This window comes from Apis laboriosa, unplaced genomic scaffold, assembly GCF_014066325.1.
Source record: "Apis laboriosa isolate Shangri-la unplaced genomic scaffold, ASM1406632v1 scaffold280_cov157, whole genome shotgun sequence".
Lineage (NCBI taxonomy): Eukaryota > Metazoa > Arthropoda > Insecta > Hymenoptera > Apidae > Apis > Apis laboriosa.
Window position 1 is genome coordinate 538,942 of NW_025222640.1, and position 25,443 is coordinate 564,384.

Here is a 25,443-nt window from a genome sequence, read left to right on the forward strand (position 1 = left end):
CACACTGAAAAACGTTTTAGATAAAAATTGAATGTTTAAAATAGGATATAATTTACTGTTATTAATTCTTTTGTATGTTGATACGTAAATACAAAGATCAATTTTATTTTTTTAAATGAATATATATATTTTTTAATTCAATTTCTATTTTTTCATTACATTCTCTATAAAAAAAATACATATAGACCATAAAAGTCAAAAAATGATTAGTTTAAGAGATAATTGAATATCTCCTAAACTAATGAATTTTTGTTATAAATGGTTTAGTATTTTTTTATAGAGAATATAAAGAATCTTCTATTGTATCAAAAAATATATAGTTTTTCGTTACAAAGAAAAATAGAGTGACGTAAATCAAAAATGGTAATATCGTGTGTGATACCTTTTTTCTCGAGATCGGTATTTGAAAACATGGAAAAATCCAAAAATATCACATCTATACTTCGTCTGTGGCAAATATCCTTAACTTTAGATACACAATTTTTAAATACATTACGATTTGTGGATTTGGTCTTGGTTTTTAACAACCGTCGATCGAAAGTATTGAGCTTATTCCCATTTTTACCGATTGCGGTATTCTTCCTCGCATTATTACCAACAGGGGATATTCCTTCGGCAATTTCCTCAAACATTTATACCGACGGAAACGCAACGAAGAAGAAGAGAAAAAGAATAAAATATGCAAAGTGATCGCGTTCAGTTAATTCTACCTTTGTGGGTCATGTAACTTATGCTGTCGGATAAAAGTTTTTCCCTAGCTTGTCGTCGAATTCGCGAACACATTGCTAATATCGTTCCTGCCATTAGACAGAGGAAGCCACAACCGATTCCTATAATCGTACTAAGAACCGTAGATCTAAGGCACACTCTATCGTTCGTGGGTTCATTGGTTCCTATAATACAGAAATTAATTGATATAAAAATAATATAAAAATTAATAAAAAATAAATGATCTGTTAGATATTTTAAAAATAGAAATTAATTCAATTGAAGTTACCACTTCGAAAAGCCGTAGTAGAATTCTGGAAGAATTCTGTATCTGCCTCGCCCTCTTGAAGTACACGTAACGATTGGAAGAGATTCACATTCTCTGACAGACTCGTCGCTGGTGTCGATGGACCACCAATTTCTGGCAAAGAACGTTTCGCTACGTTTTTGGCATTTCTCCAGTGACACGGTTGGCTCTGCGCGATTATAAATAATTTCATAGCAACAGATTGTTCAAAGAGTACAATTTTTGATAAAAATGACCCTCGACTTATCTTCCTGTTATACTTACCGGGCATCTTCCGTGGCACATTCTTACGTCACATTCAATATACAATGCTGGCGAACCGGTGAACCTGAACGTTTTCATATAGGCGAATACCTGAGTTTCGAAAAGGCCGCTCTCGGACCAGGATCCACGGAATCTGCTGATCAATTTATCGTCGACAGGACATCCGTATTGATCGATCAACTGGATCCTTTTATTTCCGCCGTTGTGAGCGTAGCAATCGTTTACGACAATGTCGAAACCATCTGCGAACACAGAGGCAGAAACTGTATACAGCGGAAGCCCGTTTATCTCAAGTTCATTCGGTGGAAGAAAATTTTATATAGTGCTCGTTTAATTGAATTACCGTCCATTCAAAATACTCATCTAACCACGAACTTTTGTCATCTGAACGAGAAATTATCGATAAATTATTATACGAATTTTATTTACGACTGATATCATCCGATATGAACAATATGAGCGTCACACGAATTATTATCATCTATCGTAATAATTCATTCCTCAATTGTATAGATAAATATCTATACAAATACATCTCCCTTCCGTTCTAATCAACTGACATTCCATCGATCCATTCCCAAAATATAGAAAAGAAAATCTTTCCGGATCCGGTGGAACATGGAACACAGTAGCCTTCTTCGTCAATTGGCAATTAACCCTTTGCGGACGAGCATTCTCTCATTCTCTGACTCTCCCAATAGGTCAAGGATATCTTCCAACGAACGAGATGCCAAATTAAATATACCTTAAATATCAGGTACAAAGGAAAATATGTATTTTATTAACGATCCTGTTGTAAAATAACGTATAACGTATAAGTTCGTGATTATATGCTGAATTTTATTTCGCTTAATCGCAAGTTGGATCCGCAAAGGGTTAAGTATCGATCTCCGGAGAAAAAGTTGTACGCGACTAATTTTAGATCCTCGAAGGGAAAACACATCCGTGTGGCATAACCAGAGCTGTTCGCGTCCCGTTATCCCGAGGAGGTAACACCCGACAGATGTTACGTAGCGCCACGCGATTAAGCAAGCCTCCGGCCTTACGGAGCGGTGCAAAGCGAAAATGCGTGCCGCTATGTATACCGTATTTGCTGCGCATGTAGATAATGAGAGTCAGTGGATCCCCGACGCGGACTGGTCCAGCCACTCTAGTTCCAGTGGTCCCGTAACCGTATCTGATTTCCATGTAGCACTCTGGTGGCTGCAGGGTGAACACTACGGGATTCCCCGTCGCGACTCTGGAAGAAGATATCCGCGTTAGAGGTTTCTGGTCTCTTTGCATCCCGGCTTCCCGTTAACCGACACTGGGACAAGAGCGAAAGAAATATACATCGACTAATAAGCGATAATTTTCTTCAAGATGAGAGATTGATCGTAAAGATTTTCAACCGCTTACTCGACGTCGAGGAAGGGGAAGGTGACGGTCTTCCAGAAGTCGTATCCGTATTCGCAAGTCACTTTGAAATGCTCGTCGAATTCTTCTTCGATGAGCGGGTTGTACTGCACCGTGACCGTGTTCCACATCAGGTTTTTCTGCCATGAAAACAGATCAAAATGAGAAATGGAACGTTTGGATCGATAGAGATAATATGCAGAAAAATGTTCGACGAAAAGTGAAAAAAAGTGAAATATCTTTTGCGGATAAAAAATTGAAAGTTTTTGTAAAAAACTGAAAAATGTATTCCTTTTGTCGGAATAAAGAAACGAAGTAGACAATTTTTACGAAAATATACATGTTCGAAATTAATTAAATTGGTTAATATTATATATATGTATTACACTGTATCTATTATTGTATCGATAATATTTGTATAAATGAATTTTTTTTAGATAATAAAATTATTTATCTTTAAAAATAATCTTGTATTCTTATTTATAATTATATATTTATAATTAATTCAAATGCGATAAATGTATTTACGTTTAACGAGTATAGTTAATTATTATTTCCATCACGCAAACAAACGCGCACAAACTACACCCAGAACGAAATTTCATCGTTAAAAGCTCAATTTACTATTTCTTTCCAAGTCTGATCGCAGCTAGGGAAGCAAATAGATACAGTTTAGTGCACCCGATATAAATCACGGCGCGCGTGTTTAATAAATCACAGCAGAGCGTAACAGAATTATTAACGTCGGCGCGGATTTGCGATTCATAATTGCTAAACCTCTCTAACATGGCACGAGTTGGGCGTATATTAATACGTCGAGTTGGTTGACTGTGGAGATAAAACGCGAAACAAAAATCGTATCGATTCTTTTCTTTTTTTTTTTTTTTCCTTTCTTTCTTTCTTTCTTTTCTTTTTCTCGTGTGTTAATCATTATTATTCCTTGTCAAGTGGTCACGCTGCGATGGTAACGAACCACGTCGTGCGCCAAGTTGCACGCCTGGTTTACTTACAGTAGGATTTTTTCGACTGTCCTGATGATGGGTGTTCTCGCCAAGGGTGCCGCAACGATTCAACTGAATGTAGAACTCGTAGTAGTCTCGACCTGTTCCGTTCACGTACATGCAGTCCGGGTCGTAAGAGTAACCTTTAATTGAAATTATTATTGATAACAGATTATCATACGAGCAACGACTTTCGTGTTTTCCAATTTTTTGAACGGACTTGTTCGAAGAATATATTTATGCTCGTATAATAAGACATCTCGTGATCTTTGAAAATAATTGGCGCTATCGGTAATCGATATCATCGATATTTACAAACGAATAAGGAAATATTCTTATTTTTTTCATATTTCTCTTCTTTCCTAATTGAGAAACTCTAACAACAACATCAATCGAATCTCTAAAACAATGATAATATCTCTTCCAAATTCATAAAAGCGAGTAGGAATAATTTATAAGCAGGACGATGATCAAGAAGGACGTGCTATTTGCATCGCGTGTATCGTGCAAAGAGCGGACAATGCGTTGTACCCCTTTCAAAATAACGGAAGTGGACGATTCGACCACATGCGTTGGTCTCGCCTTGGAAAAAGGAAAATTCTCTCTCTTCTTCTCCCCTCTCTACGTGCTCTACGTCTCTCGCTGTGGCGAGCCTTCCGAGGAGATCGTTTCACGATAACGCTGTTCCATTAGCTCGTCAGCATCGCGGCAGTTTCGAGCGTTGTGTCCGCGGAGATGATGATTGCGAACAGCGTGTGAGCTCGTACAGAGAGGACGTGATAGCACGTCCTTTGATGCGGATGCTCGCCGGCACGTTCGCGATTCCCGCTTCTCATGTTGAGAATTTCTTAACTTACCAGCCGAGTAGAGGAGACCGGTGAAGGAACCGTTGAAACCGATCCTGATCTTCATGTAATCGTCCTGGCATTCCGCCTCGATATCTGCAAAATTTTTTTTTTTTTTTTTTTGGTTACATTTACGAGACCTTAATTACGTTACCTGATTTTTGAAACATGTTGTACATGATCTATTATGATTGAATAATCTCTATTCTGTATTATTTTAAAATTTATATCAAAAGCTTTCCACAATTTATGGTTTAATATCTTTGTAATAATAGAGATTATTTTCCCGCTATTGATAATAATTTGAATAATTTTGCTAAAAATCTACTTGTTCGCTACTTGTAAAATCTCGAAACCTATAAATCTTCTCCTAAATTAAAAAGTGCCAAAATATTCCCTTTTCCTTTCACCCAACTTTCCCACCGACACGATCGATTTTCACGAGGCAAACGACTGGTCATCGACCCGTCCACGTTTCGTTTCGCGATCGTAAACGACAGATAAATCGGCCCTAACGAGGCAACGAAGCAAGAAAGCGGCCGCAGTGCCGAAACATCGCGCGGCCTCGTGTCGAAACGGTCGGAAAATCGGGGGATCCATCCGGTGGGCGGAAAGCAGCGGAAAACCGGTCGCCGATGACGAGTGAAAGTAAACCGGCCGGCCAGCCAGCCCCCTCCCCTCCTCCTCCCCCTTTTATAGGCGCTGTTCGTGGTAAGGAGCCGTTTCCATCGTAAAACGACGTAATCCACCACGTGAGCGGTGGAAGATGGACGGCGTTAGATGGAGGCTGCAGATAGTCACACTCGAGGTGATTCTCGATGATACAACGTTTCGCCGGGAGAAACGCTCTTCTCCCCCTTCCTTTCCTTCTTCCCTCCCCCCCGGATGGAAAAAGCCGCGTAGTTGGCTGGGCACACGCGTGCTACGCGTTTTCGACCGGCATGCACGCACGCTTATTACAATTGCGGATACGTACTTCGTGCTCGTCGGCCGGCAAAACGTACGAGAGCAAACAATGGAGTTGCGGTTGCGCAACTTTTGATAGTCGCCCGAATACACGCGGTCGAGCAGACGAGAGGGGGGGGAACATTCTTCACTCGCGATTTCGTCCGTGAATCCGCGCGTTTAACCACCTCGCGTTTATGGGGAAGGAGAAGTTTAAAAAAGTTTTTAGCTTCGATTGTAAAATCGAACGGACAATCGGGACGCGATTTTATTGTTCGAGAGGAGTTAAAAGGATGCTTAAAGATAAATAAAAAATGCGATTTCCACGTTTATTGCCTTCGATTCTATTAATTTTACGCAATATAGGGAGGAAATAAGGAAAGTAATTTTGTATTATGGTTACGTAAATGTGTCTTTATATTGTGCATAATCGTCTTTCTATGAATAAATTATTGCGAAGCAATATTCACCGTGAAAGACAATATGTATGATATATTAATGAATCGAATTCTAATTGAATTGAAATTTATCTACATCCATTGTTTTCAGAGATTTATGAGGATTATATGACAATCTTTTCTGTAAATATATATATGTTATATAGATATAAATTTGCACGTAAAATATATCGAATAGGATAGGAATAGGTCGAGTCTTTTGATTCGCGAAACTGACGAGGGACGAGGTGAGTGACAGGTAATTTGAAAAGTTTGAAAGGGATAGCCAACATCTCGTCCGCATCGATGTTGGATCTTTGATGCTCTTCGTAGGATTTAATTACGATCCCTCGTTCCAAAGATCTCGTTTTAAACAGCCCTATTTCACTTTGATTACAACCTAGCTAGAGAACAAAATAAGCAGAGTATCTACCTCCTTCAGGAAGTGGAACGTACGAAACGTAGATTCTAAACCTCTGCCTTTCATTTAAATCTCGTTACCTTGAATTCTTGAATCGCAGTGTAAAAAGACCAACATCCTGACGGCTCTTAAACACTCTCTAATTATGAAAATACCAGGTGTATATCTAACTTGATCATCGTTCTTCCTCTAACAATAATTTAGTTAGTTCTTCCTAAAAAGATCGTTTGCTCGCATGCCCTTGTTTTAATGCGATTATGAATATATAGATTAATTTCCATTAGATGCAGAAGAGAACGATGCAGATTAAGTTTTTCTCATTCCTAAATGCCGAGCTGGAGGACTAGAGCAATTTCTAACGATGATATTTACCTCAACATGCAACAAAGTTTAACTTAGATCATTTGCATACCACGATACTACTTCAACACCATTTTAAAGCAATAAAACCAATATTTGCTTCTTGCAAAAATTTGCAATCAATATGAAATATAGACAATAAAAATTGCAACTTTCAGACTTTACACTAAGATACGTAATCGAAATACGTAGAAAAATCTATTTCAAAAGAATTCCTCTTGTATTACACTACCCACCACTCGTTTTCGATAAATCACTCGTACAAAAGATGCCAATAATAAAATAAAAGGTAACGGATCACGGTCGTAAAGGATAGCTCACGGACAATGATGAAGAGACAAACTCTCGAGGTACGTAGAAACGCTGGTGCACAGGAGGATGGATTAAAGCTAATGGGCTTTCTTTCGCGTAATCGACGATGCCGCGGGTGGCCGCCACGTTTCCCGCAGAGAGGCCCTTTACGTCTTCATCGGGACCAAGAAGAAACGCTCTCCAACTCGCTCGGCGATCTCTTAGACGTCTATTTCGGGAACGTCTGTTCCACGACGATTCGTATCAATTTACCTCTCGATCAAGCCGCCCTTGACCCTCGACCAATTACTCTCTCTCGAGAGAGATCCCTCGTGTATCTCAAAGATTACGATCTTCTAGGAGGAGGCAACGCCCTCGCGGGTTTATTTATTGGGGGAAAACTCGCAATTTCGCGAATTACGGCCTCCACGGGTCACCACGTCCTCGGGATAAGATCGAGGAGAGGAGTGTATCTCGGACAGAGATACGGGAGGATAATAGAGAAGTGAAGGGAAAGGAGAGACGCGTCGAGCGCGTTGATTTCTCAGGCGTCGGGTGTGCCGTACGACTTGCCGACACCGTTTTAATTGCGTCCACTCTAACGGTAGCCGCTCGTGTTCCGAATGCCAGACCAGCGTCGAGGACGGCCACGAGGATCGTACGATGGATCGATCGATCAAATCGCTTCGTGGACGGGCACTTGGATCCGTGGAGAAATGGCGGCAATAACGGAGACGTGGTAACGGTTCTCGAGGGTGAAAGCGTTTGGCTTCTTATTGGAGAATTATTGGGCTCGAGGATTTAGAAATGATAGGATGAAAGTGACCAAGGTCGGGTATGATGAATGTATAGGTTAGGAGTATTTTGGAAGAAGTATTTGGGAAAAGTTTCGATCCTGTTCATTGAACGATTAAATTATTATACGAGGATCTTGGTGTTTGAAATATCTGTATACGTTTGTGCAAAACCTTACTTTATTCCCCCCTTTTTCGTTGTTATTTTATATTGGTTGAATTGTAAATTGTTCGTAAAAGATTTCATAATATTTCTGAATCGCTTACGTTGAACACGAGTGGTATTAGGCCTGTATCTCCTGTGCTCCCGATCCCAAGATTCCGGATGCCTCTTCCAGTCCTCGTCCCCGACTACCCCTGTGCCTCCACCTCCTGGTATTCCTTGCAAACCCTGGAGAGTTTGAAGAGCTTGAAGATTCGGGCTCAACGGTCTTCCTTTCAATGACGGTACTGGTACATACGCTGCTCCATCTCCAACGTATACCACCTGTGTAGATTAATCAAATTATATGAATTCGATTACTTTCGATGAATGAATATAAAATGAAATGAAAGCGAAGAACGTTCCATTCGACAACTAGTTTCTTCTATGAGATATATTTTAATATAATTTTCCTTTTCTTGATATATACATCTTTGATATCACACTTTTTGTTTCCCAAAATCTCAAGTGTATTCTTCCTTCATTTATGCGAATCAAATAATTTCGTCTTCGAAATAAAAGAAAGAAAAAAATCAATGCCGATATATTATACAATGAGCATAGATTCGCAAATATATCCTCGACAGAGGTTTATCTTTCCAACGATGCAACCGCAATTTCCGGCGCGGAAACGAGCGATCTCAGAGGAAAAGCGAAAACGACGAGGCGAAAAGAAAAAGAAGAGCGCGTGACCAACGGTTCACGAGTTCGTCTCGAAATATTCTCGATGCATTCGAGATAATACTCGGTTTCGATCTCTTTGTCGCGCAACTTTGTTCCACGCCATCACGAGGAAGCTTCCTTCTTTGCTCGATTTTCTCTAGTGCGCGTATTTTACGAGTGTACAAATAAAGATTTTGAGGGAAAAGTGTTGCCCATGGCTCACAGAAAAATAGTTGCGGCTCGTAGTTATGGTGTTAATACCAGCCACCTCGAAGGTTTTAAAGAATCGTGAAAGCCAAGTCTATCTGTGACTTTGCATCGGTTCTGTTTCTGGTCTTAGAGTCCTCATTTTACGAGGTTGTTTCGTCTTACAGGCATAGCATGCAGAGTTTACTGGAAGGAATGGAGAATAAGAAGAGGAGAACGACATGCAACGTGGACGAAAAAGAGCAGAATTCTTGTGGAATGAATCGACTTACGGGATTTCTAGTATAAGTTACAGTTATAGATTTTATTATTTAGAAGGATTATATTACACGATTCCTTAAAAACAATTACTTTTTAACATCTATTCGTTCGAAGAAAAAAAAAGTTAAAAAATTCTTTCTCAAGCTGCTCATTTGTAATAGATAATCTTTCCGATCGAATAAGCAATTTAATAATTTTCTCCACGCTTGAAATTTAATGATTACAATATCTTTCTTATTTCTCGATATTATTCATTCGATTCTATTGATAAATCGAAAAAAAAAAAAGAAATCACAATCAAAATGAAATTCAAACTTCCATCTCGACATTTTCTCACAGTGGTCCAACAATGGACAGGTATCGTCGATTATCCGTAATCTGTATCGAGTAAGACAAGCCACGTGGTTAGTGGTAAACGCGGACCAACAGCAAAAAGCCAGTGAAGATCCTCCATATGCTGGTACCAGTGGAAACAATCGTGTCGTTACACGCTCCTCTTCGCCGATCTCTCGCCTCTTTTTTTGCCTCATTCCTCCGCCTCTTTCTCTTTTACCAGCTCTTACCACCAGCCTCTGAATTCTTTCTCGGATTCCTCCTCGTGTATTCTCCATCCGAATCAACTTATCCGCGTGAACAACCGACACGCAACATTCTCGTTCCGCTTCCATCTTCCCTTCCTTCCTCTATTTGTTCTCGAGTTGGACGAGGAAAATTATTGCTTTTCACGGATTCTATTTTTCTACCATTTCTGGAACTCGAGTGGCGTTTATGGACCGCCAGAATGGTTACTAGAGTCGTTCCTCTCGAGCTATCTTCTGTCTCTTCGTTTTATGGGAAGAGAGGATCTTTAGAAGTCTTCAGGAATGCTTATGCGAGATTGAACGTTGGATACGTTGGAAAGAGGATTGAGACGGAACGGTTTGCTTCCGCGAAAGTGGATAATTTTTTTTTAGAAATATCCCAAATCTTAATGGAAAGTCTGTTGCCTTGTAGAAAGTTTTCAGATTTGAAATTTAATCATTTTTCATACTTGATAATCCAGAATAATTTCTTTCTTTAAAATCTTCCGATTTCTAATTTTTCAACTTCAAAACGTGAAAACAGACACTGTATGGAATGGATCAAAATGAAACGTTCAAAATAAAAAAAAACGTTTCTAAAAATGAGAATTTCACGCGAACTATTCTCAGGAGATGCATTTTCTACGGCCTTTGTGTGATTCTGAGTCCACTACGTGTCACTGCAAATACGATGTGACATTCGTGGATAGCATACTTCTTTTAACACGAGATCTTCCTTGCGGCCAGTTGTCGATGGTCTATCGAGTCTCATCATGCGCTCATGCGATGATTAACGGTCGCGCGGTTAGGGCGTCCAAAGTCATTAGTCGAGTTATGATCGGTCAGATGAGAGCTAGGTGAATGCACCTATCGTATCTCCAAGCTTGTCCCTGACCTACACCTGTTCATCAACCGAGCCTGATTATCCCTATCATTTGGTATTTCTTATGAATTCCGCGTGATCCACGTAATTCCAGGTTGTTAGCGATTGGAATTCCCTTGTGGTGCGTACGAGATTGCACAAAGTATGTTTTATAGTCCCTTCTTTTACGATTTGTTTCATTGTTGCGTCGATATTCAGATCACCGAGTGTTTTCAGATTGGAAGAGTTTGATTGATTATCAAGGTTGGGAAAAAACTGTTCGAGTTTGTTGATTCGTAGGATAATGATACGTATAATGATACATGAAAAATAAGAATCGATTTATAGATTCGAAAGGCTGAAAATTATCACGTGCAATTTATCTCGTGAAATTCGTATTTGGAAAAAGAATAACTTTCTTCGTATATTTTTATATTCTACCGTTTCAATATATCGAATTGGCTTTTATTTGCAACTACATACATTGAAATGACTTATAGTTAATTTAAAATTTAAAATAATGTGAAAATTATAATGTAGTTTCATTATTTATCGATATTTTTTTCTCGGCTCTCCTTTTTTAGTGTACACATATCAATCTTAGAAAATAATCTATGATATTTTTATAATTTGATATTCAATAATAATTGTATAACCATTGCTACTATTTTTCAATTATATATCGAGAATGATCTTGAAATTTTCTTATACGAACGCTATTACCATTCTACGAAAAAAGAAGCAGAAATAATGGGACATTGCTCATCACAAAAAAAAAATCTCGATCGATCTACAGGGTAGATTTTGCTACATCGTCATGCACAAAGAAATTGACGTTTCCTCGAATCTGGTTCGACTTCACGAAAATACTTACAGCTTCGTGGTCGCTGGCCTCGTGCGTTAACGCTTCCCTGGTTTCGTTGTGAAGCATGTCGTCCTCCTCGGGATTTGATCCACTTCCGGCCCAATAATCCTCGGTTGTCTCGTCCAATACGGAGTCCTCCGCGTTTCCATCTCCGTTGTCTCCGTTGTCATGGCTCGCCGCCTTTAAAATTCACGTTTACTCTTACCTTCTACGAAAAAAGTTTCAATTTTGATTGCCTCTGTTAGATTCTACCTGACATGGAAGCGTTGCTGCTGTCAGAAGCCAGACGATCGCGTATCTGAAACGAGAAAATCATCTTTGTATTATTTTAATTATTCCCAAATTTCTTAATACTGTTTATAAAATAATTATTTTGAAGTATAAAAATCTAATACGTTACACCACTTTTTCTAATATTAATCCAACAAATATATATACAAATGAAATTTTATTAACGATAAGATAAACATATTAAATTGAATATTTCACTTTTAAAATATAAAATCATAATTGATTAAGATATATACAAATATGTACAAAGAATTCAAATCAAGTTATCCATCCAACAAGACATCCAAAAAAAAAAAAAAAAAATCCAAAATCGATTCGAATATCAAAAAATCTTGCAATTGCTACAATTCCAAAGTAATAAATTCATCCATACATCGATTTCTATTCAGCACACGTATCTATATTCCAGACCCGTTCCCCCATGCACGTATGCACGTTGTCCAAAGAAAGTGCAGGTTCTCTGTGATTAGCCAAGGGAAGCCGAGAAGCCTGAGAACACGGAGGCGGGATCTGAACGCGCACGTCCGTTCACGCGGTAACAGGCCGCGGACCGACGCGAATTTGCGATAATAACGAAGGACAACGGACGGATAGAATCGCGGGAAACCATAATCGGATCATTGCCAGCCGTGACTCGTCGCAATCGCTCTCCTCCACCGTCCACCAGGGAATCCTGGTCGATGCGTCACACGATGCTCGCGAAACGAAACGCGTTTCCCTATATTTCGGTCTAGAGATGGACTATTCCTTAGCCGAGGTAGCAAGAAATTCCCATAGAACGCGCCACGGGGAAGCGAGGGGGATGAGTCATCGTTTTTCTTGTTCGCAAGACGAGAAAAAGATGCCGACGAGACGAGATGGACCAGATCTCGAACACGTTAACGCATTGCGATCCGTGTCACCTTGATTCACACAGATGAATTCGTTCCTCTTTTGTTCCACCACTTCCTTCTTCCCCTTCTATATAGGTCCCATCATATCCACTTCCTTTCTTCTGCTATGCTCGTGTAACGGGCCCCTCTTTCTTCGACATCGATCTCGTTCGTTTCGATCCTGCCGTTGTTTCTTCGATGATTCGACGATACGACGAATGGGAGAGGATATTGGATTAGGGGATCAGAAGGTTCTCAGGTTATCTTGAGAAGATTTCGTATCTTGAGAAGTTGAAGATGATAAGTATTATGGGACAATCTTAACGTGGGATTGCACTTGATACAGGAACGATCTCAAGGATTGTCTGATCTTGATGATGTACACTTTTTCGAGTATAAATTATTTATTATTTGATAAATTTGATATTAATAAATGAGGTTTGAATTTTGTCGATATTTAACGTAAAGGTATGTTAATAAATAAAATCATATTATATACAAAGCATGATATAATACGATTTGTAATGTTTGAAGCAAATTTCCTATTTAAACTTTATTCCTTTACGAGACGAAACAGAGCTAAAAAGTAAGTTTCGTATAAATTTACGGTACCACGAATTAATTTAATTAACATTCATCATGTTGATGACTACGTATTAACGTATTCTTATTAGATCAGTTTACTAGGTTAGTGAGAAGAATATAAGGTTGAATCTCGATCGAAGAAAAATTCGTGGAATTCAACGTGTATCTCTAATGAAAGTTCCAGTTCATTTAAGATCGATAGGAAAAAGTGACTCCGGAAAGTCAGTTTTTCCCTCCATTTGCTCTGGACTGGTTATCTTCCTATAAACACACGTTCGAGGGATCACTATGATAGAGGTGGTAATGAGGCAGTCGGAACCGGTGTAATTTCTGTTATCGAGATAAACGCGCGTGCACGTTAACTCCTTCTAATGGCAGGGATGGGGTTCCTTTCAGGACTGTTAATTGCGAAGCTGCGGCTTCTCGCGGAAATCGACAGCTTCCCACGAACGAGAGGCCTCGATTAAAAATGTGACGCGTCAAGCTAATCCCTCCTGAGCAAATTGTTTCGATAATACCATTCAAATTTATTAGAGAGAAATTCGTAGATACAACTATTTTAAAGATACACGACAGAAATATGTAAAAAAATATAAAGAATTGTTTTCACGTCCTAAAATTATTTTTGTATCGAAATTTCCATCGGATCATTCGTGCGTGTTAAATTATTTGTTCAATATTCAATTTATTTGTTTATTTCTTACTCGAGTAATTGAGAAATTTCACGATTTTCCGTGTTGCCGGGATAAGTGGAACGTATCCGAAGAAAATTATTTTCTTATCGATCCCTTAAGGCATGAATAGTGAAAAAAATATTTGCCAATTAGAAATCGCGAGCAACACGATTGCCTGAGAAACAGGGACGGAAGATGGCCGGAAGGGAAGGTGTTGGAAACAAACGGGTCTCGTTGAACTATTTTGTTAAAAGGTTTTATTGTTTGCATTGCGCGAGCGTATCAATCCGTTCGCCACGCGTAATTATTATTTGCTCGCTGGCGGCACGGTTAAACGGAACGGAAGGTGTTAAGCGTGGGATGGCCGACTCGAGAATACGGAGGAGGAGGAGGATGGTCGTTAATCACGCGTAATCGCAGAGACCACATGCGAGCGTGGGTGGAGGATCGCGAGTATGTTAATCGTTAAATGCCAATGTTACGATTTCGCGTGAGATTATCGATCGACAGCCTAGCTTGTCTCGAGATAATCATGTTAATTACTAATCAAAGATATCTGCGAGAACTGGTGAAGATAAATGATTAATTTAGTCTCGAAAGGAATATTTCGACAACGGAAGATATTAGAATAAAATATTACGAAACTTAGTAATTTTCTTTCAATTTAGATACTCTCCAGATTATTTCACAAATCTCTCTAAACAATGTTCCTGTATCTTTAAGATACTCTTTGTACTTTCCGATATATTTTATTTGAAATGATATCAAAGGTTATTCTTCCTTCGTCGAAACCAACGTCCAAACCAAAATCCAGTTCAATATCTCTACCTCTCTTGTCGAAATTGCATAATCGACGATACAAGATTTGAGTTGAGAGAAAAACGGATGGAGATGGAAATTCAATCCGACGTTTCTTCCTCTTCTCACACAAGTGCCGAAACGCAAGATAAATTCGGGGCAAAAGAAAGGAGGAAACGGATGGGAGAATGGTTAGAAGGCGATTCTTGTTTCAATTCCGTTATTCCAAGTCTCTGGAGGTTTTCAGTCGCCTCGGGCACGAAAATCTTGGAGCGGGCGTGGATCCGCGTCGCGAGAGGGAGAGCGTAATTGGCGCGGTTCGTGGTCGCTCGCGATCTGCCACGATCGTCGCCGCGAGGGATTCCACGTCTGTGAGAAACGTAGCCGGAGTCCTCCTCGCTTCGTTCCATCCTCCACCCGCAGTTACATTGCCGTACAGTTACGCATTTGAAAGTCAGATCGCAGCGACAAGCGTTGTGCGTAATTTACGAGCGTTTTCCGTGTGGCGATAATGCCGCTCCAATATCGTTCCACGGCTATGAATTATGACTATTTGTTGATATTCATAAACTTCCGACTTGCTCGCTCCAACGATCGCTACAATAAGAGAATAATATACAGAGTACGTGTATTGATTGTAATTCTCTGTGTGTAGAAATGTGCATGATGCATGTGCGTTTATTTCTTCTTTGATTTCATCCTATTTACCTATTGTCTTATTGTTTTATTCTACAGTATTAATTAATTTTTTTGGGATAAAAATTTGTCGAGCTTTGATTAATTTATACCACGTTTTTGTAAATAAAGATTTTATATCTCTCGTATCTGCGTACGTAATTTTAAAGTTAAAATTCTCTCTCTTCGGTTACTTCATCGTCGTATTCGAGGCGAATGGAGGCAAATGGATACTCAACAATTTATAAAAATTCCACGGTTTCTTGCGAACATCGGGCGTTGGGTCAGGCTGAAAAGCTATACTTAATCGGTTGAACTCGTACAAGAAGTCGACCTCGTCGTGTTTTCCTCGTCACGTTAATGGCCGTTTTACCGTTCTTCGTCAATTCCAAAGTTTCAATCTCGGTTCTCGCCTCACGATTTCGTACGATTAGCGAATGAAAAGTCGTTCGATTTTCGATGTCTCGTCACGCGTGGAATTATCGAGATCTGTGGGAACTCGAGGGACAACGAGCATCCTGTGAATTCGAAGCCGTTCGAGCGAGACACGAATTTCGAGACAGAAGAAGACGAAGACGTTCGAGGCCCCTTTATCCTTGAAGAGGTTGGCACAACTGTCGCGGTTAAACGGAGTAAAATATCACTTTGAGCAATCGTGCGTATCAAGATCGAGGAGATGTCTGGCTGACTCTTTTTGACGAGGGAATTTCTCTCTTTTGTCGGGAGGAGAAATAAAAAAAAAAAATAGGAAAAATTGTCGAGAATGAATTGAAAATAAGTCGGAACCTAAGAATTTTTCAAAGGGTATATCTTGTAAGAAAAATTTCTTCCAACAAATTGGCCTTTTTATCTTAGATATCGCAGCTTAAATTTACTATGACCGATCAATAAGATAAGAAATATAAAAATGAAACGTAAATTTTTTGCTATGGATTAACAGTGGAAAAAAGAGATGAATTCGAAGCTAGACATTGGTATTTCCCCGTGTTTACGCACGACAATTCGTAGCTATGAATTACGTGCTTTCCAGCCGACAGTCATTTGTGGTTAACCAACGATCACTGTCTACAAGACTAGACGAGAGGGATGATGGATTATTTTGTGATTCCCATCCTGGGAGTAAGAACAACGACAAGGGTGCGCTTCGAGAATTCACTTCAAACGTTTATCCTCTTTCATAACGCGTGTCAAAATTGACATCTTCGACAAATATCATCCGAACGTTTCCAAATGTAATAATCTTCAATTTTTTTTCTTTTTTTTTTTTTTTTTATTACATACATTACACGATTCACTCGTGCTCAAAAATTCGACGAATGAGAAGAAACATCATCGAAAAGGAATGTGACCAATGATCGAGGTCAACCGATCATCCCACAGTAGCTTTAATAAATAACGTTAATTCACGATCGTAATTTTCTGACCGCTGCATGCATCATCGTTCGCTATTAGCTCGTAATGACGTAACTACGGGTATAAAGAGGGACGAGATAGCAGCATCATTCAACGATCTTCCATGTGGCTACACGATCGTACGAATATATCCTGGATCGATGACCTTGAACGATCGAAGGATTCACGATGATAAGATGCCGTTGCTTCCATTTCATTTGATCCTTTATGAATGTCTCTGGGATTTACGGTACATCGTAGCTCCCCTCGGATAAAATATCCGATTGATTTTACATCGTACCATTTCCAACGATTCGAAAATAATTGTTTCATCGATCCAAGCTTATATATAGCTTTCTTGAATAGATTAAAGGATAATGGATTCGATTTAACCACGTATTCAGGCCGATCGTTCGTTGTTAAGTTTGCAGGAGCAAATTCTGAAACAACGTTACATCGATGAATTAGAAAAGAAATCGATTAGAACGAAGATTTGATGTTCAATTTTCTTTATATGTGTATATCTAACCTATCCGTAATTTATCGAAGCATGCACTAATGAAACTCTCGTTTTCCGCGGTACACCGTATCCCTTATCCACCTTGATCTCCCGTACCAACGATTCATTAAGTTATCAATAACACGTCGAGGATCTCTGAATATCGGAGACGAGGATTGTTATGAACGATAAAAATTGATCGATCGATGAAAAAACAAGCTTCGCGTTCTTTATCTAAAGCCTCTATTTAAAAAAGAAATCAAATTTTAATATTATCAACAATTTTCAAGACATTCAAGATTTGAATGAAATGCTCTGTATATTCCTTGTACCACTTCTAATTAATATCGATAGTCTACCAAATTCAATAATCTTTCGATCTCTCAATTCGATGAAACAATATTAAGAAGATCGTATGCGAGAAAAATCATCCCTTTGCGCTCTCTTCCGGATTTAACGTGTATATCTAACCTATCCGTAATTTATCGAAGCACGCACTAATGAAACTCTCGTTTTCCCCGCGGTACACCGTATCCCTTATCCACCTTGATCTCCCGTACCAACGATTCATTAAGTTATCAATAACACGTCGAGGATCGGTAATCACCGGTCCGTTTATCCCTGGCTCGTACACAAAGTGTCCATCAACCTTACTTCCTCCACACCTGCGCGATCCTTCTAACGACTCACTAAATCGTCAATAACGCCTCGAACATCCTGTCGACGGATTCGATTTATCATTTGATCCATCTCCGGTTAAATCTGACCGATAACTTCGACTCGTTCACCGATAAATCACCGTTTCCTTTTTCCACGCTTACGATCGATGGAGATCGGTTGAGAAATATCGATAACGCGCGCAATTTCTTCCGTTTGATCAAATATAAGAGATAAATATAATTTTGATATCGAGAAGATCACGTTATTTCTTATTGCATTCGTTCAGATGCAAATTCGTAAAATCACTATAAACGCGAAAGCTTAGATAGAAATTTGCTTTCTTTTTAAATTCTCGAGATGTGAATGAAAAGAAGAGGTAAATGTTCGATATTCCACGAATCGTTGAACGAAAATTCCACGAAGTATTGACGCAGCTGTCAAAATCTTACGTATATATATATATATATATATCACATCTTTGCAATATCACATACTTCTACTACGCAAACGAATTATTCCTAGCATGTAAGAACGTAATTCCACGATCGAAGTTCCAATCAATATCCGTAAATTCCTCGAGTTTCAATCGAGACACCTGGCCAACGATCGTACCAGCTTTATCGCAAGTATTCGCGAAATTAACCTGACCTGATTCACGTAGCACGGGATTTCGGTCGTCCATCGAAGCGTGAATAAGTTATACGCTTGGAAACTTCATCATTTCCCCGAGGACGTAAATAGGAATAATTTCGCTCGGTATAATCTTCCACCGTGGATCTTATCGATCGCTCTTTCACGATCGAGACTTATCGGATCGCCTCTCCAAGAATTCAATTTTACTCTTATCCCGTGCGTCGTGTCCTTCGTTAAGATTAGGCACCGATTTTTTCTCCCTTTATCGATCGACAACGTTGTATCCTAATTCCCGCGGATGGAAGAACGAAACAAGAAATGGAGGAAAGGGGGAAAAATACGGGGATGATCGAGAGGAAGGAAGACGGAGGAGGAATGATACGGTTACCGTTGCTTTTAACCGAGATTGCTCGGCCGAGATTAGGCTAATGCGCTAGCTCGCGATAATTATAATGCGGGAGTGGCGCGATTGGCAAGAAAAAGAACGAGGCTCCTCTTCCATATCCTTCGTGTCGATTAATTTAATATAATAATTTGAAAGAGTTGCTCGAATAGATTGATCGGATCGGACAGGGAGAAAAAGGATCGATGGTATAGTTTGGTATAAAAGGAATTTGTAAATGTAGTTGTACAACAAATCTAATCAGGATCGAGATTGATTGGAGAATTAAGAAATCTTAATCGTTTATTTATCTTGAAAAATATTAAATTCCATCGAATAATTAAATATCCTCGTTTCAAGAATTTTTCTTTAGAATGCGTTCAACGCGACTCTTGTTATGTATCCATTTAATATATTTTTCTTTTCTGTGATTTCTTTTAAAAATCATGGATTTTCTTTTAAAATTCATGGATTTGATCTTGAACAGAATTTCATCGAATTCCATCTTATCCATGAAGTAAACGATCTAAGATCCCTTCTATCCGACACTATTAACTATCGCCATTGCTTGTCTGAAAATCTTTCGAAGATGAAAGCTCTTCGAGCCGAGGATAAAAGAAAACGTGAAAAAAATAAACAAAATAACGATTTGTTCGCCAATGGATACCACGTGTGTTCAGGGAAGAACCAGTTGCCTGGATTTCCCGTGTCACTCGATTTCCACTCATTTTGCAAAGAGAAGGCAAATCAACGTCTTCCTGCTCGTGTACACACGCGTTGCTTCGTGCACGCGCCCTTCTCCATTGCGAGATCCATCATGGGCGACGGTTTCTTCGCGCTGGTAAAATGCTGTTCTACATGTTCAGCCTACTGATCTTCGAGCAATTGGTTGAAACGATTCGCGGAATGGCTTCGAATCGTGTCGATTCTCCTTGAAAGAATGTCTGGTAATTGTTTCGCGATCGTTCCTTTCTTTTTATGCGGAGGATGTGCGTTTTTGCGGTAGCAACCAAAGTATCGAATGGGCTTCTCTTCGCCTGGATAAAATTCTGCGAGAATTCTGATATCTCGAACCGATATCTCGATACGATATCTCTTGGATCATGAACGTAACATGAGATAGAACTCTTCGACGAAAGAGGAAAAAGAAAAAAAAAAAGAAAGAAAAGAAAAGCATCGTTAATCGTTCAACTGTTTAACATCGCACATGGATTATGGGAAGAATAGCGATCGTTATCTTGGATAGAATTCGTTGAGCAACTTTTGATCGACCAAGCGCGTCGATCGACCTTAATTATATTAAGAATCGAACACACGTGAATTAAATTTTAATCGAGCGAAAGAATCAACTCGAGGCTGTTTTTACCGCGAATTTCATTTCGCAATAGCGATAGTGACTCGTCATCTTTGATCCCGCGATAATTAGTAACTTTTGAAGAGAAAAAAAAAAAATAAAATAAATCGAGGCAAGGTAAATCGATACACTTCCCTCCATTTGCTTTATCTTATTTCTGCTCTATCCATCCTTATCGCTCAATTTCCTCTTCAAAAGAATATTATAAACGAAAAACAAAAAGGAAACTCCGTTCAGACGAATTCCATTCAAAATCGCGTTCGATTCCAGCCCAAGAAAAATCGTAATCCTCCATCCACGAATTAACAGTTGCATCTTGGAAAAAGATATTCTCTGGGATATCGAACGCGTCCAGAAATAGACCGTGGACGATTCGGAGGATAATTGCGGGCATCGATCGGTCGAGCCAGCTACTTCCAGCTACTCCCGATATCCCAAGAATTTGCGTCTAACGACGGGCAACCACCTCCTCTCTCCTCCCCTGAATCTGAATTCCGGGCCTCGATAAATCCCAGATGAAGACGAGCGCGGAAGAGAATGTTCGGTCACGCGTGGTTGCGGCCCTTTTACAGTCCATCTCTTTCTCGCTTAAGGAGATCGCCATTAACCCTTCATTTACGTGTTACATAAATTACTCACGATTACGAGACGTGTGTTCCGTGGCCCGAACAGTTATCTCTCAAGAGGTACGAATCGAGTTTCGTCGACGGGTAAATGATACGGAGATGAAGGGGAGCGTGTGATTATCCGGAGGCGTTTAGAGGCTCAAATGTTAGTAGCGTTGACTTCTGTTGGGTACCGATCTGGATTGGTTTTGGATCGTTTTGCAACGTTGGGAAGGAAGTAGGTGTGCGATTAGAGAAGAGGATTAGAGGCCGCGTTGATTAGACGTTTTAACAGGAGGAGTAGATGACGAGATATTCTCAGGTTTCAGGTACTTTACCGTTAGAGAACGATTCGAATGATACTTTGCGTGTATTTTATGCGTATCGATTAAGAGAAATTGAAGACGGGGTAGAATGGAAAATACGACGGGATATCGACTTTAAAAAGCATGCGTGTTACGTTAAAAATAGAGAATCTAGAGAAAGTAGTTTTGATCGAGGTTGGAATATTTAAGCATTTTAATTCAATTATAAGCAATAATTGTTAAAAATATTTGCTATGGAAAATAGATATTAGGGATAAGAAAATTGTTTGTAATTTGCTAACTTGCCTCGAGTTAAAAATACGTGGAATTACTATATTCATTATTACGAAATATTACGTCTACGATCGAATATTATATGGTATTATCGCATATTTGATTTGAGTAATCGAATCGATTTCGATCGGATAATTACCAATAACGAACTCCTCTACTTTTTAATTCTACTTTCAAAACAACGATCAACCAATTCCTCCAATCGATCATTTTAAATGAAGTCGAAAATCGATTATCTCAAATCAACTAGAAGCTAACTCTTAGAAAACAGTTTATGATATCGTTCCCTGAGGATGCAATTCTTGAGAATTTCTCTATGAAATATCTTTGAATTGCTAGAAGCCAAAACGAACACAATTTGCAAAAAGTATAAAAAAAATATCGATTACTTATCGAGTTATAAATTTACATCAGATGAATATACCTGATCGCTTTTGCGTTTGTTTCGGCCTCTGGAATTACATATTCCAAACTCGTTGAACATCGATGTAAGAATCATTTATATATTTGACATATTCGAAAGAAGGTTAGCGGAAATGCGAGGGGGAAAAAATCGCGTAAGAAACGATCGGGCTGTTCTTCCTGGAAATTCATTTAATAAATCAACAACGGTGAATCGGCCGCGGATACGGGCGCACGTCGCCCAATCATTATCGGTTCATTAACTTCTTCTCGCCAGTCCTCCACGATTAGCCGCGCGACGGTATCACGCGCGAGGAAATATAAAGTTTTTCACCGCGTCGCGAACCCAACAGTTTCGAGCGTGGATTTCTTGTTATGAAGCATAATAGCTTCGCCTGAAATCGTAAAGATGCGTTTCCCGTTCCAACATCGTTTCCCCGTTGCTTTTTCGCACTCTCTCCCCTTCCCCTCCACCGCCAATATCATTCGAATATGATTACCATCGCTAACAGGATCGTCCAATTTATTCCCGTGTTTTCGAGATATCGGTGACACTTAACGGCAGATTTTTCCAATTTAATTCTATGCTTGGAATTCGCGGGATCGTAAAGAAGCAAATGGCCGGAATAGTGTTTCCCAATCATTCTTTGAAATAGTAAGTAACTTTTCATTCCCTTGTACTTCTCCATAAGGCGGGGAAAATTTTTGCAATCGCTGCACAGTATTTTCTTCTTCGGTGTAATTAATAATAATAGTACGTTTTCCAACTTGAGAGAAAATTTTTTTCGTGGATTATGATAGGGTGTAGTGGTAGTAATCGGGAATCGATTTCTTGGAAAATTTCGGTCGAAGATTGAAAACGATTCGTAGATTGAGAATCATTGGATCGATAATACACTCGTCCTTCTTAATTAGATATTTTCCAAATAGCCGGCGATATTATCCGTTGCACAAGTTTCATAAATTGTAAAAATCTCTAACTGAATAAAATTACTTCAATTTCAAAGAATTAAAGCTTGGAAGAAAGCTTTTTAATAACAACGATTTCGTTGTAACGATTCGATGATATCTTAATTTCTTTCCTTTTCCTTTATGTAGAGCATATCGTGTAAAAGAAAATGAAACGTAAAAGTCGGATAAGCGAAATTTGCGTGCTCGTGCGTGTCGTGGCTAGCGGTGATCGAGGCACTTTTTATCGGATAAAAAAAAAAGAGAGAGAGAGAGAGAGAAACAGCAATCAGGAAGAGAGGAATAGGAACGTGTGACATGTTGCATTGGTTGTTCGTTTGTTGACAGGTGAAATGAGATAAAAAGCGAGAAGATGAAAATTTTACACCAGGAAGTATTTCATTATGAAAAATTGTACCGATTTATCCTAACGAGTATAAAAGATCTAACGATTTCTCGATACGTTGAACGTCAAATTAATGATGAACCGATTATTTACGGAATACACGGTTACCAAAGAAAGAAGATAACCGTGAACCAGTTAGATTTAAAGATAATCACGAGTCTTATACCATGCAGATATATAAAAAGAAATCTATAAATAAATTACCAAGCAGACTCTCCGCAGTTTTACTCTCAAATATATTCGCATTCTATCGAATAGAAACGCAACATCATCTCTTCGTCTCCTCTCTATTCACCTCTCTCGTCTCGCCGAGATGAAAATTTCTCTATACTCCGCTATATTACTCCGCTATTTCGCCGGTTTTAATCCGAATCAATCAAAATATTAGAAACGAGTATTATTATCACCGAACGGGATCGAGGAAAAGTATAATAGCGTCTTGATCCGGTTGTCACGCCAATGTCCAAAGTAAAATTGTATTAAATTATCAGAGAAAAGAATATTCGTCGCCCATTGAATTCTTAAGAGATAAAAGGAAGGATCCTGTCGGTGAACGCGCTGCCCTGGGAAATAGGACAGAGCCACGTTACTTCGGTTATCTCATTTCGCATGGTTAAGCTATCTGCTCGCCTTTTTCCTACCCCCTCCATTCCCCTTTCCTTTTTCCACAGGCCGCGAGGATCGGATATTATAACTGTTTATTTTAATCTACATCATCGGCATCTACGCAACGATAAATCTCGTTGGACGTCCATACCACCAGATCTTATACCATCTCCTTCTTTCTCTTTATTCATCTGTTACATCTTCGTCTCCTTTTTCATCGTCTCGCTCTTTCTTTTTTCCCTAAGTCTAAGTACGCTCTTCTTCAGCGTAATTTGAGCCGGCGTGTGTGTAAGTACTTTCGTTTCGTTCGCCTGTGTGTTGCACAGGAAGCTGGCCGTCCGAACAATGCACGTCTGTATCTACTTGGCGATCGCGAGATCGGTCGACGATTCGCCACGCGAAATAACCATTAATAACGAATCCCCGACCGGATGATTTTGGCCCCGACCGCCAACTCTTCATCTCCTTTTCCATGTGCCATTTCGCAAATGAATTGCCACCTTCATTGTTTCGTCGATCCACACACCTGGTAACTGGCTTCCAGTTAATAAATCTCTTCGTTCGCATCGCAACTTCTGTTTCGAGATAAGAGATCGAAATACCTAATGGTTTGGTACGTGATAGATTTCCGTATAACGAGACACCTTCATCCTAAAAATTCTTCTTCTTCTTCTTCTTCTTCCTCTTCTTCTTGCGTGAGAGTAAAAAAAAATTGGACTTACAAACGAGACTAATTATTTATTAAATTATTTTTCACATCTAATCGTTCAAAAACGTAATAAAATAATAATAGATTGACGATTCGATCGGTGATATTTTTCCTCTGAATCTTATGTAATGTAATTAAACAATGTGACTTTTCTTGAAATGATCTATCTCTCGTCCATAAGATACTTTTTAATATTTAATCTATCATCCGGATCTCAAAATGTAACAACTAATTATGCAAATTTCAACGTTGACCCGATAAGAATCCCGTATTCCTAACAAATTTTTTAATTCTTTATTCGATAAACGCGATATTCCCCTCGAACATCTTCCTTCAACCGCTGCTTGATTCGATATCAAGCCTTGATGAGTTGAAACCGAACCAGTCGAGCAAATCGTAAACAGCCTCATAAGACTCCAGTTTCTCGACGGTTACGATCTGTTCTCCGCCGCTCGAAGCCAGAATTCCAATTGACACGGCTATCCTCGCCACCGTTTCGAACGAGCAAGTATCAATTTTCCTCGAAAACCGAGTTCCACGGGAGTTTCGTTTTGTTCGAACCGGGAAGGAACCGTATCCTGCTCGCTCGAATCGATCACCCGTCGTCCATACCGTTACAAGCATGCCTTTTCCTCCATTATATGTTGCGCACCTGCGATCGATCCTTTAACGCGAAATCCCCATCCATAACATTTGAATCCCGATCATAAGACTTCTATTTTCCGCTCTGTTCTCCTCGTTCCTCTCCTAATGGAATCGTTTACCGTTTCTCGCGAGAGATGTCGATATTTAAAGCGACTTGAAATTCCTACTGTTGCGATGATTTCTCGAAAAATTGACAAATTGATTTTGATAATTTCGTTAATTGAATGGTTTTCTAGCGGAATTTCGTTTTTTTTTAAACAGTTGAAAAATTACCGATGAAGTTTAAATAGGAAGTCGATTATTGATTAAATTATTTTTAT

General features: G+C 39.2%; 1 protein-coding gene across 4 annotated transcripts in view; it reads right to left on the reverse strand.

The window, feature by feature from the left end:
* Positions 1–284: 284 nt before the first annotated feature.
* The window catches only part of LOC122714120, a 77,814-nt gene continuing 52,655 nt past the window's right edge, over positions 285–25,443 (reverse strand). For 3 of the 4 annotated variants that reach the window (XM_043935187.1, XM_043935186.1, XM_043935185.1), the window contains 10 exons: positions 11,641–11,686; positions 11,398–11,568; positions 8,036–8,255; positions 4,533–4,616; positions 3,685–3,818; positions 2,678–2,814; positions 2,365–2,519; positions 1,280–1,521; positions 998–1,184; positions 285–893 (listed from right to left, as the gene is read on the reverse strand). In XM_043935187.1, coding sequence (XP_043791122.1) covers positions 697–893; positions 998–1,184; positions 1,280–1,521; positions 2,365–2,519; positions 2,678–2,814; positions 3,685–3,818; positions 4,533–4,616; positions 8,036–8,255; positions 11,398–11,568; positions 11,641–11,686 — 1,573 coding nt within the window. In that variant the 3' untranslated portion in view covers positions 285–696. The remainder of the gene's footprint in view (positions 894–997; positions 1,185–1,279; positions 1,522–2,364; positions 2,520–2,677; positions 2,815–3,684; positions 3,819–4,532; positions 4,617–8,035; positions 8,256–11,397; positions 11,569–11,640; positions 11,687–25,443) is intronic. The other variant, XM_043935188.1, reaches the window with a different exon arrangement.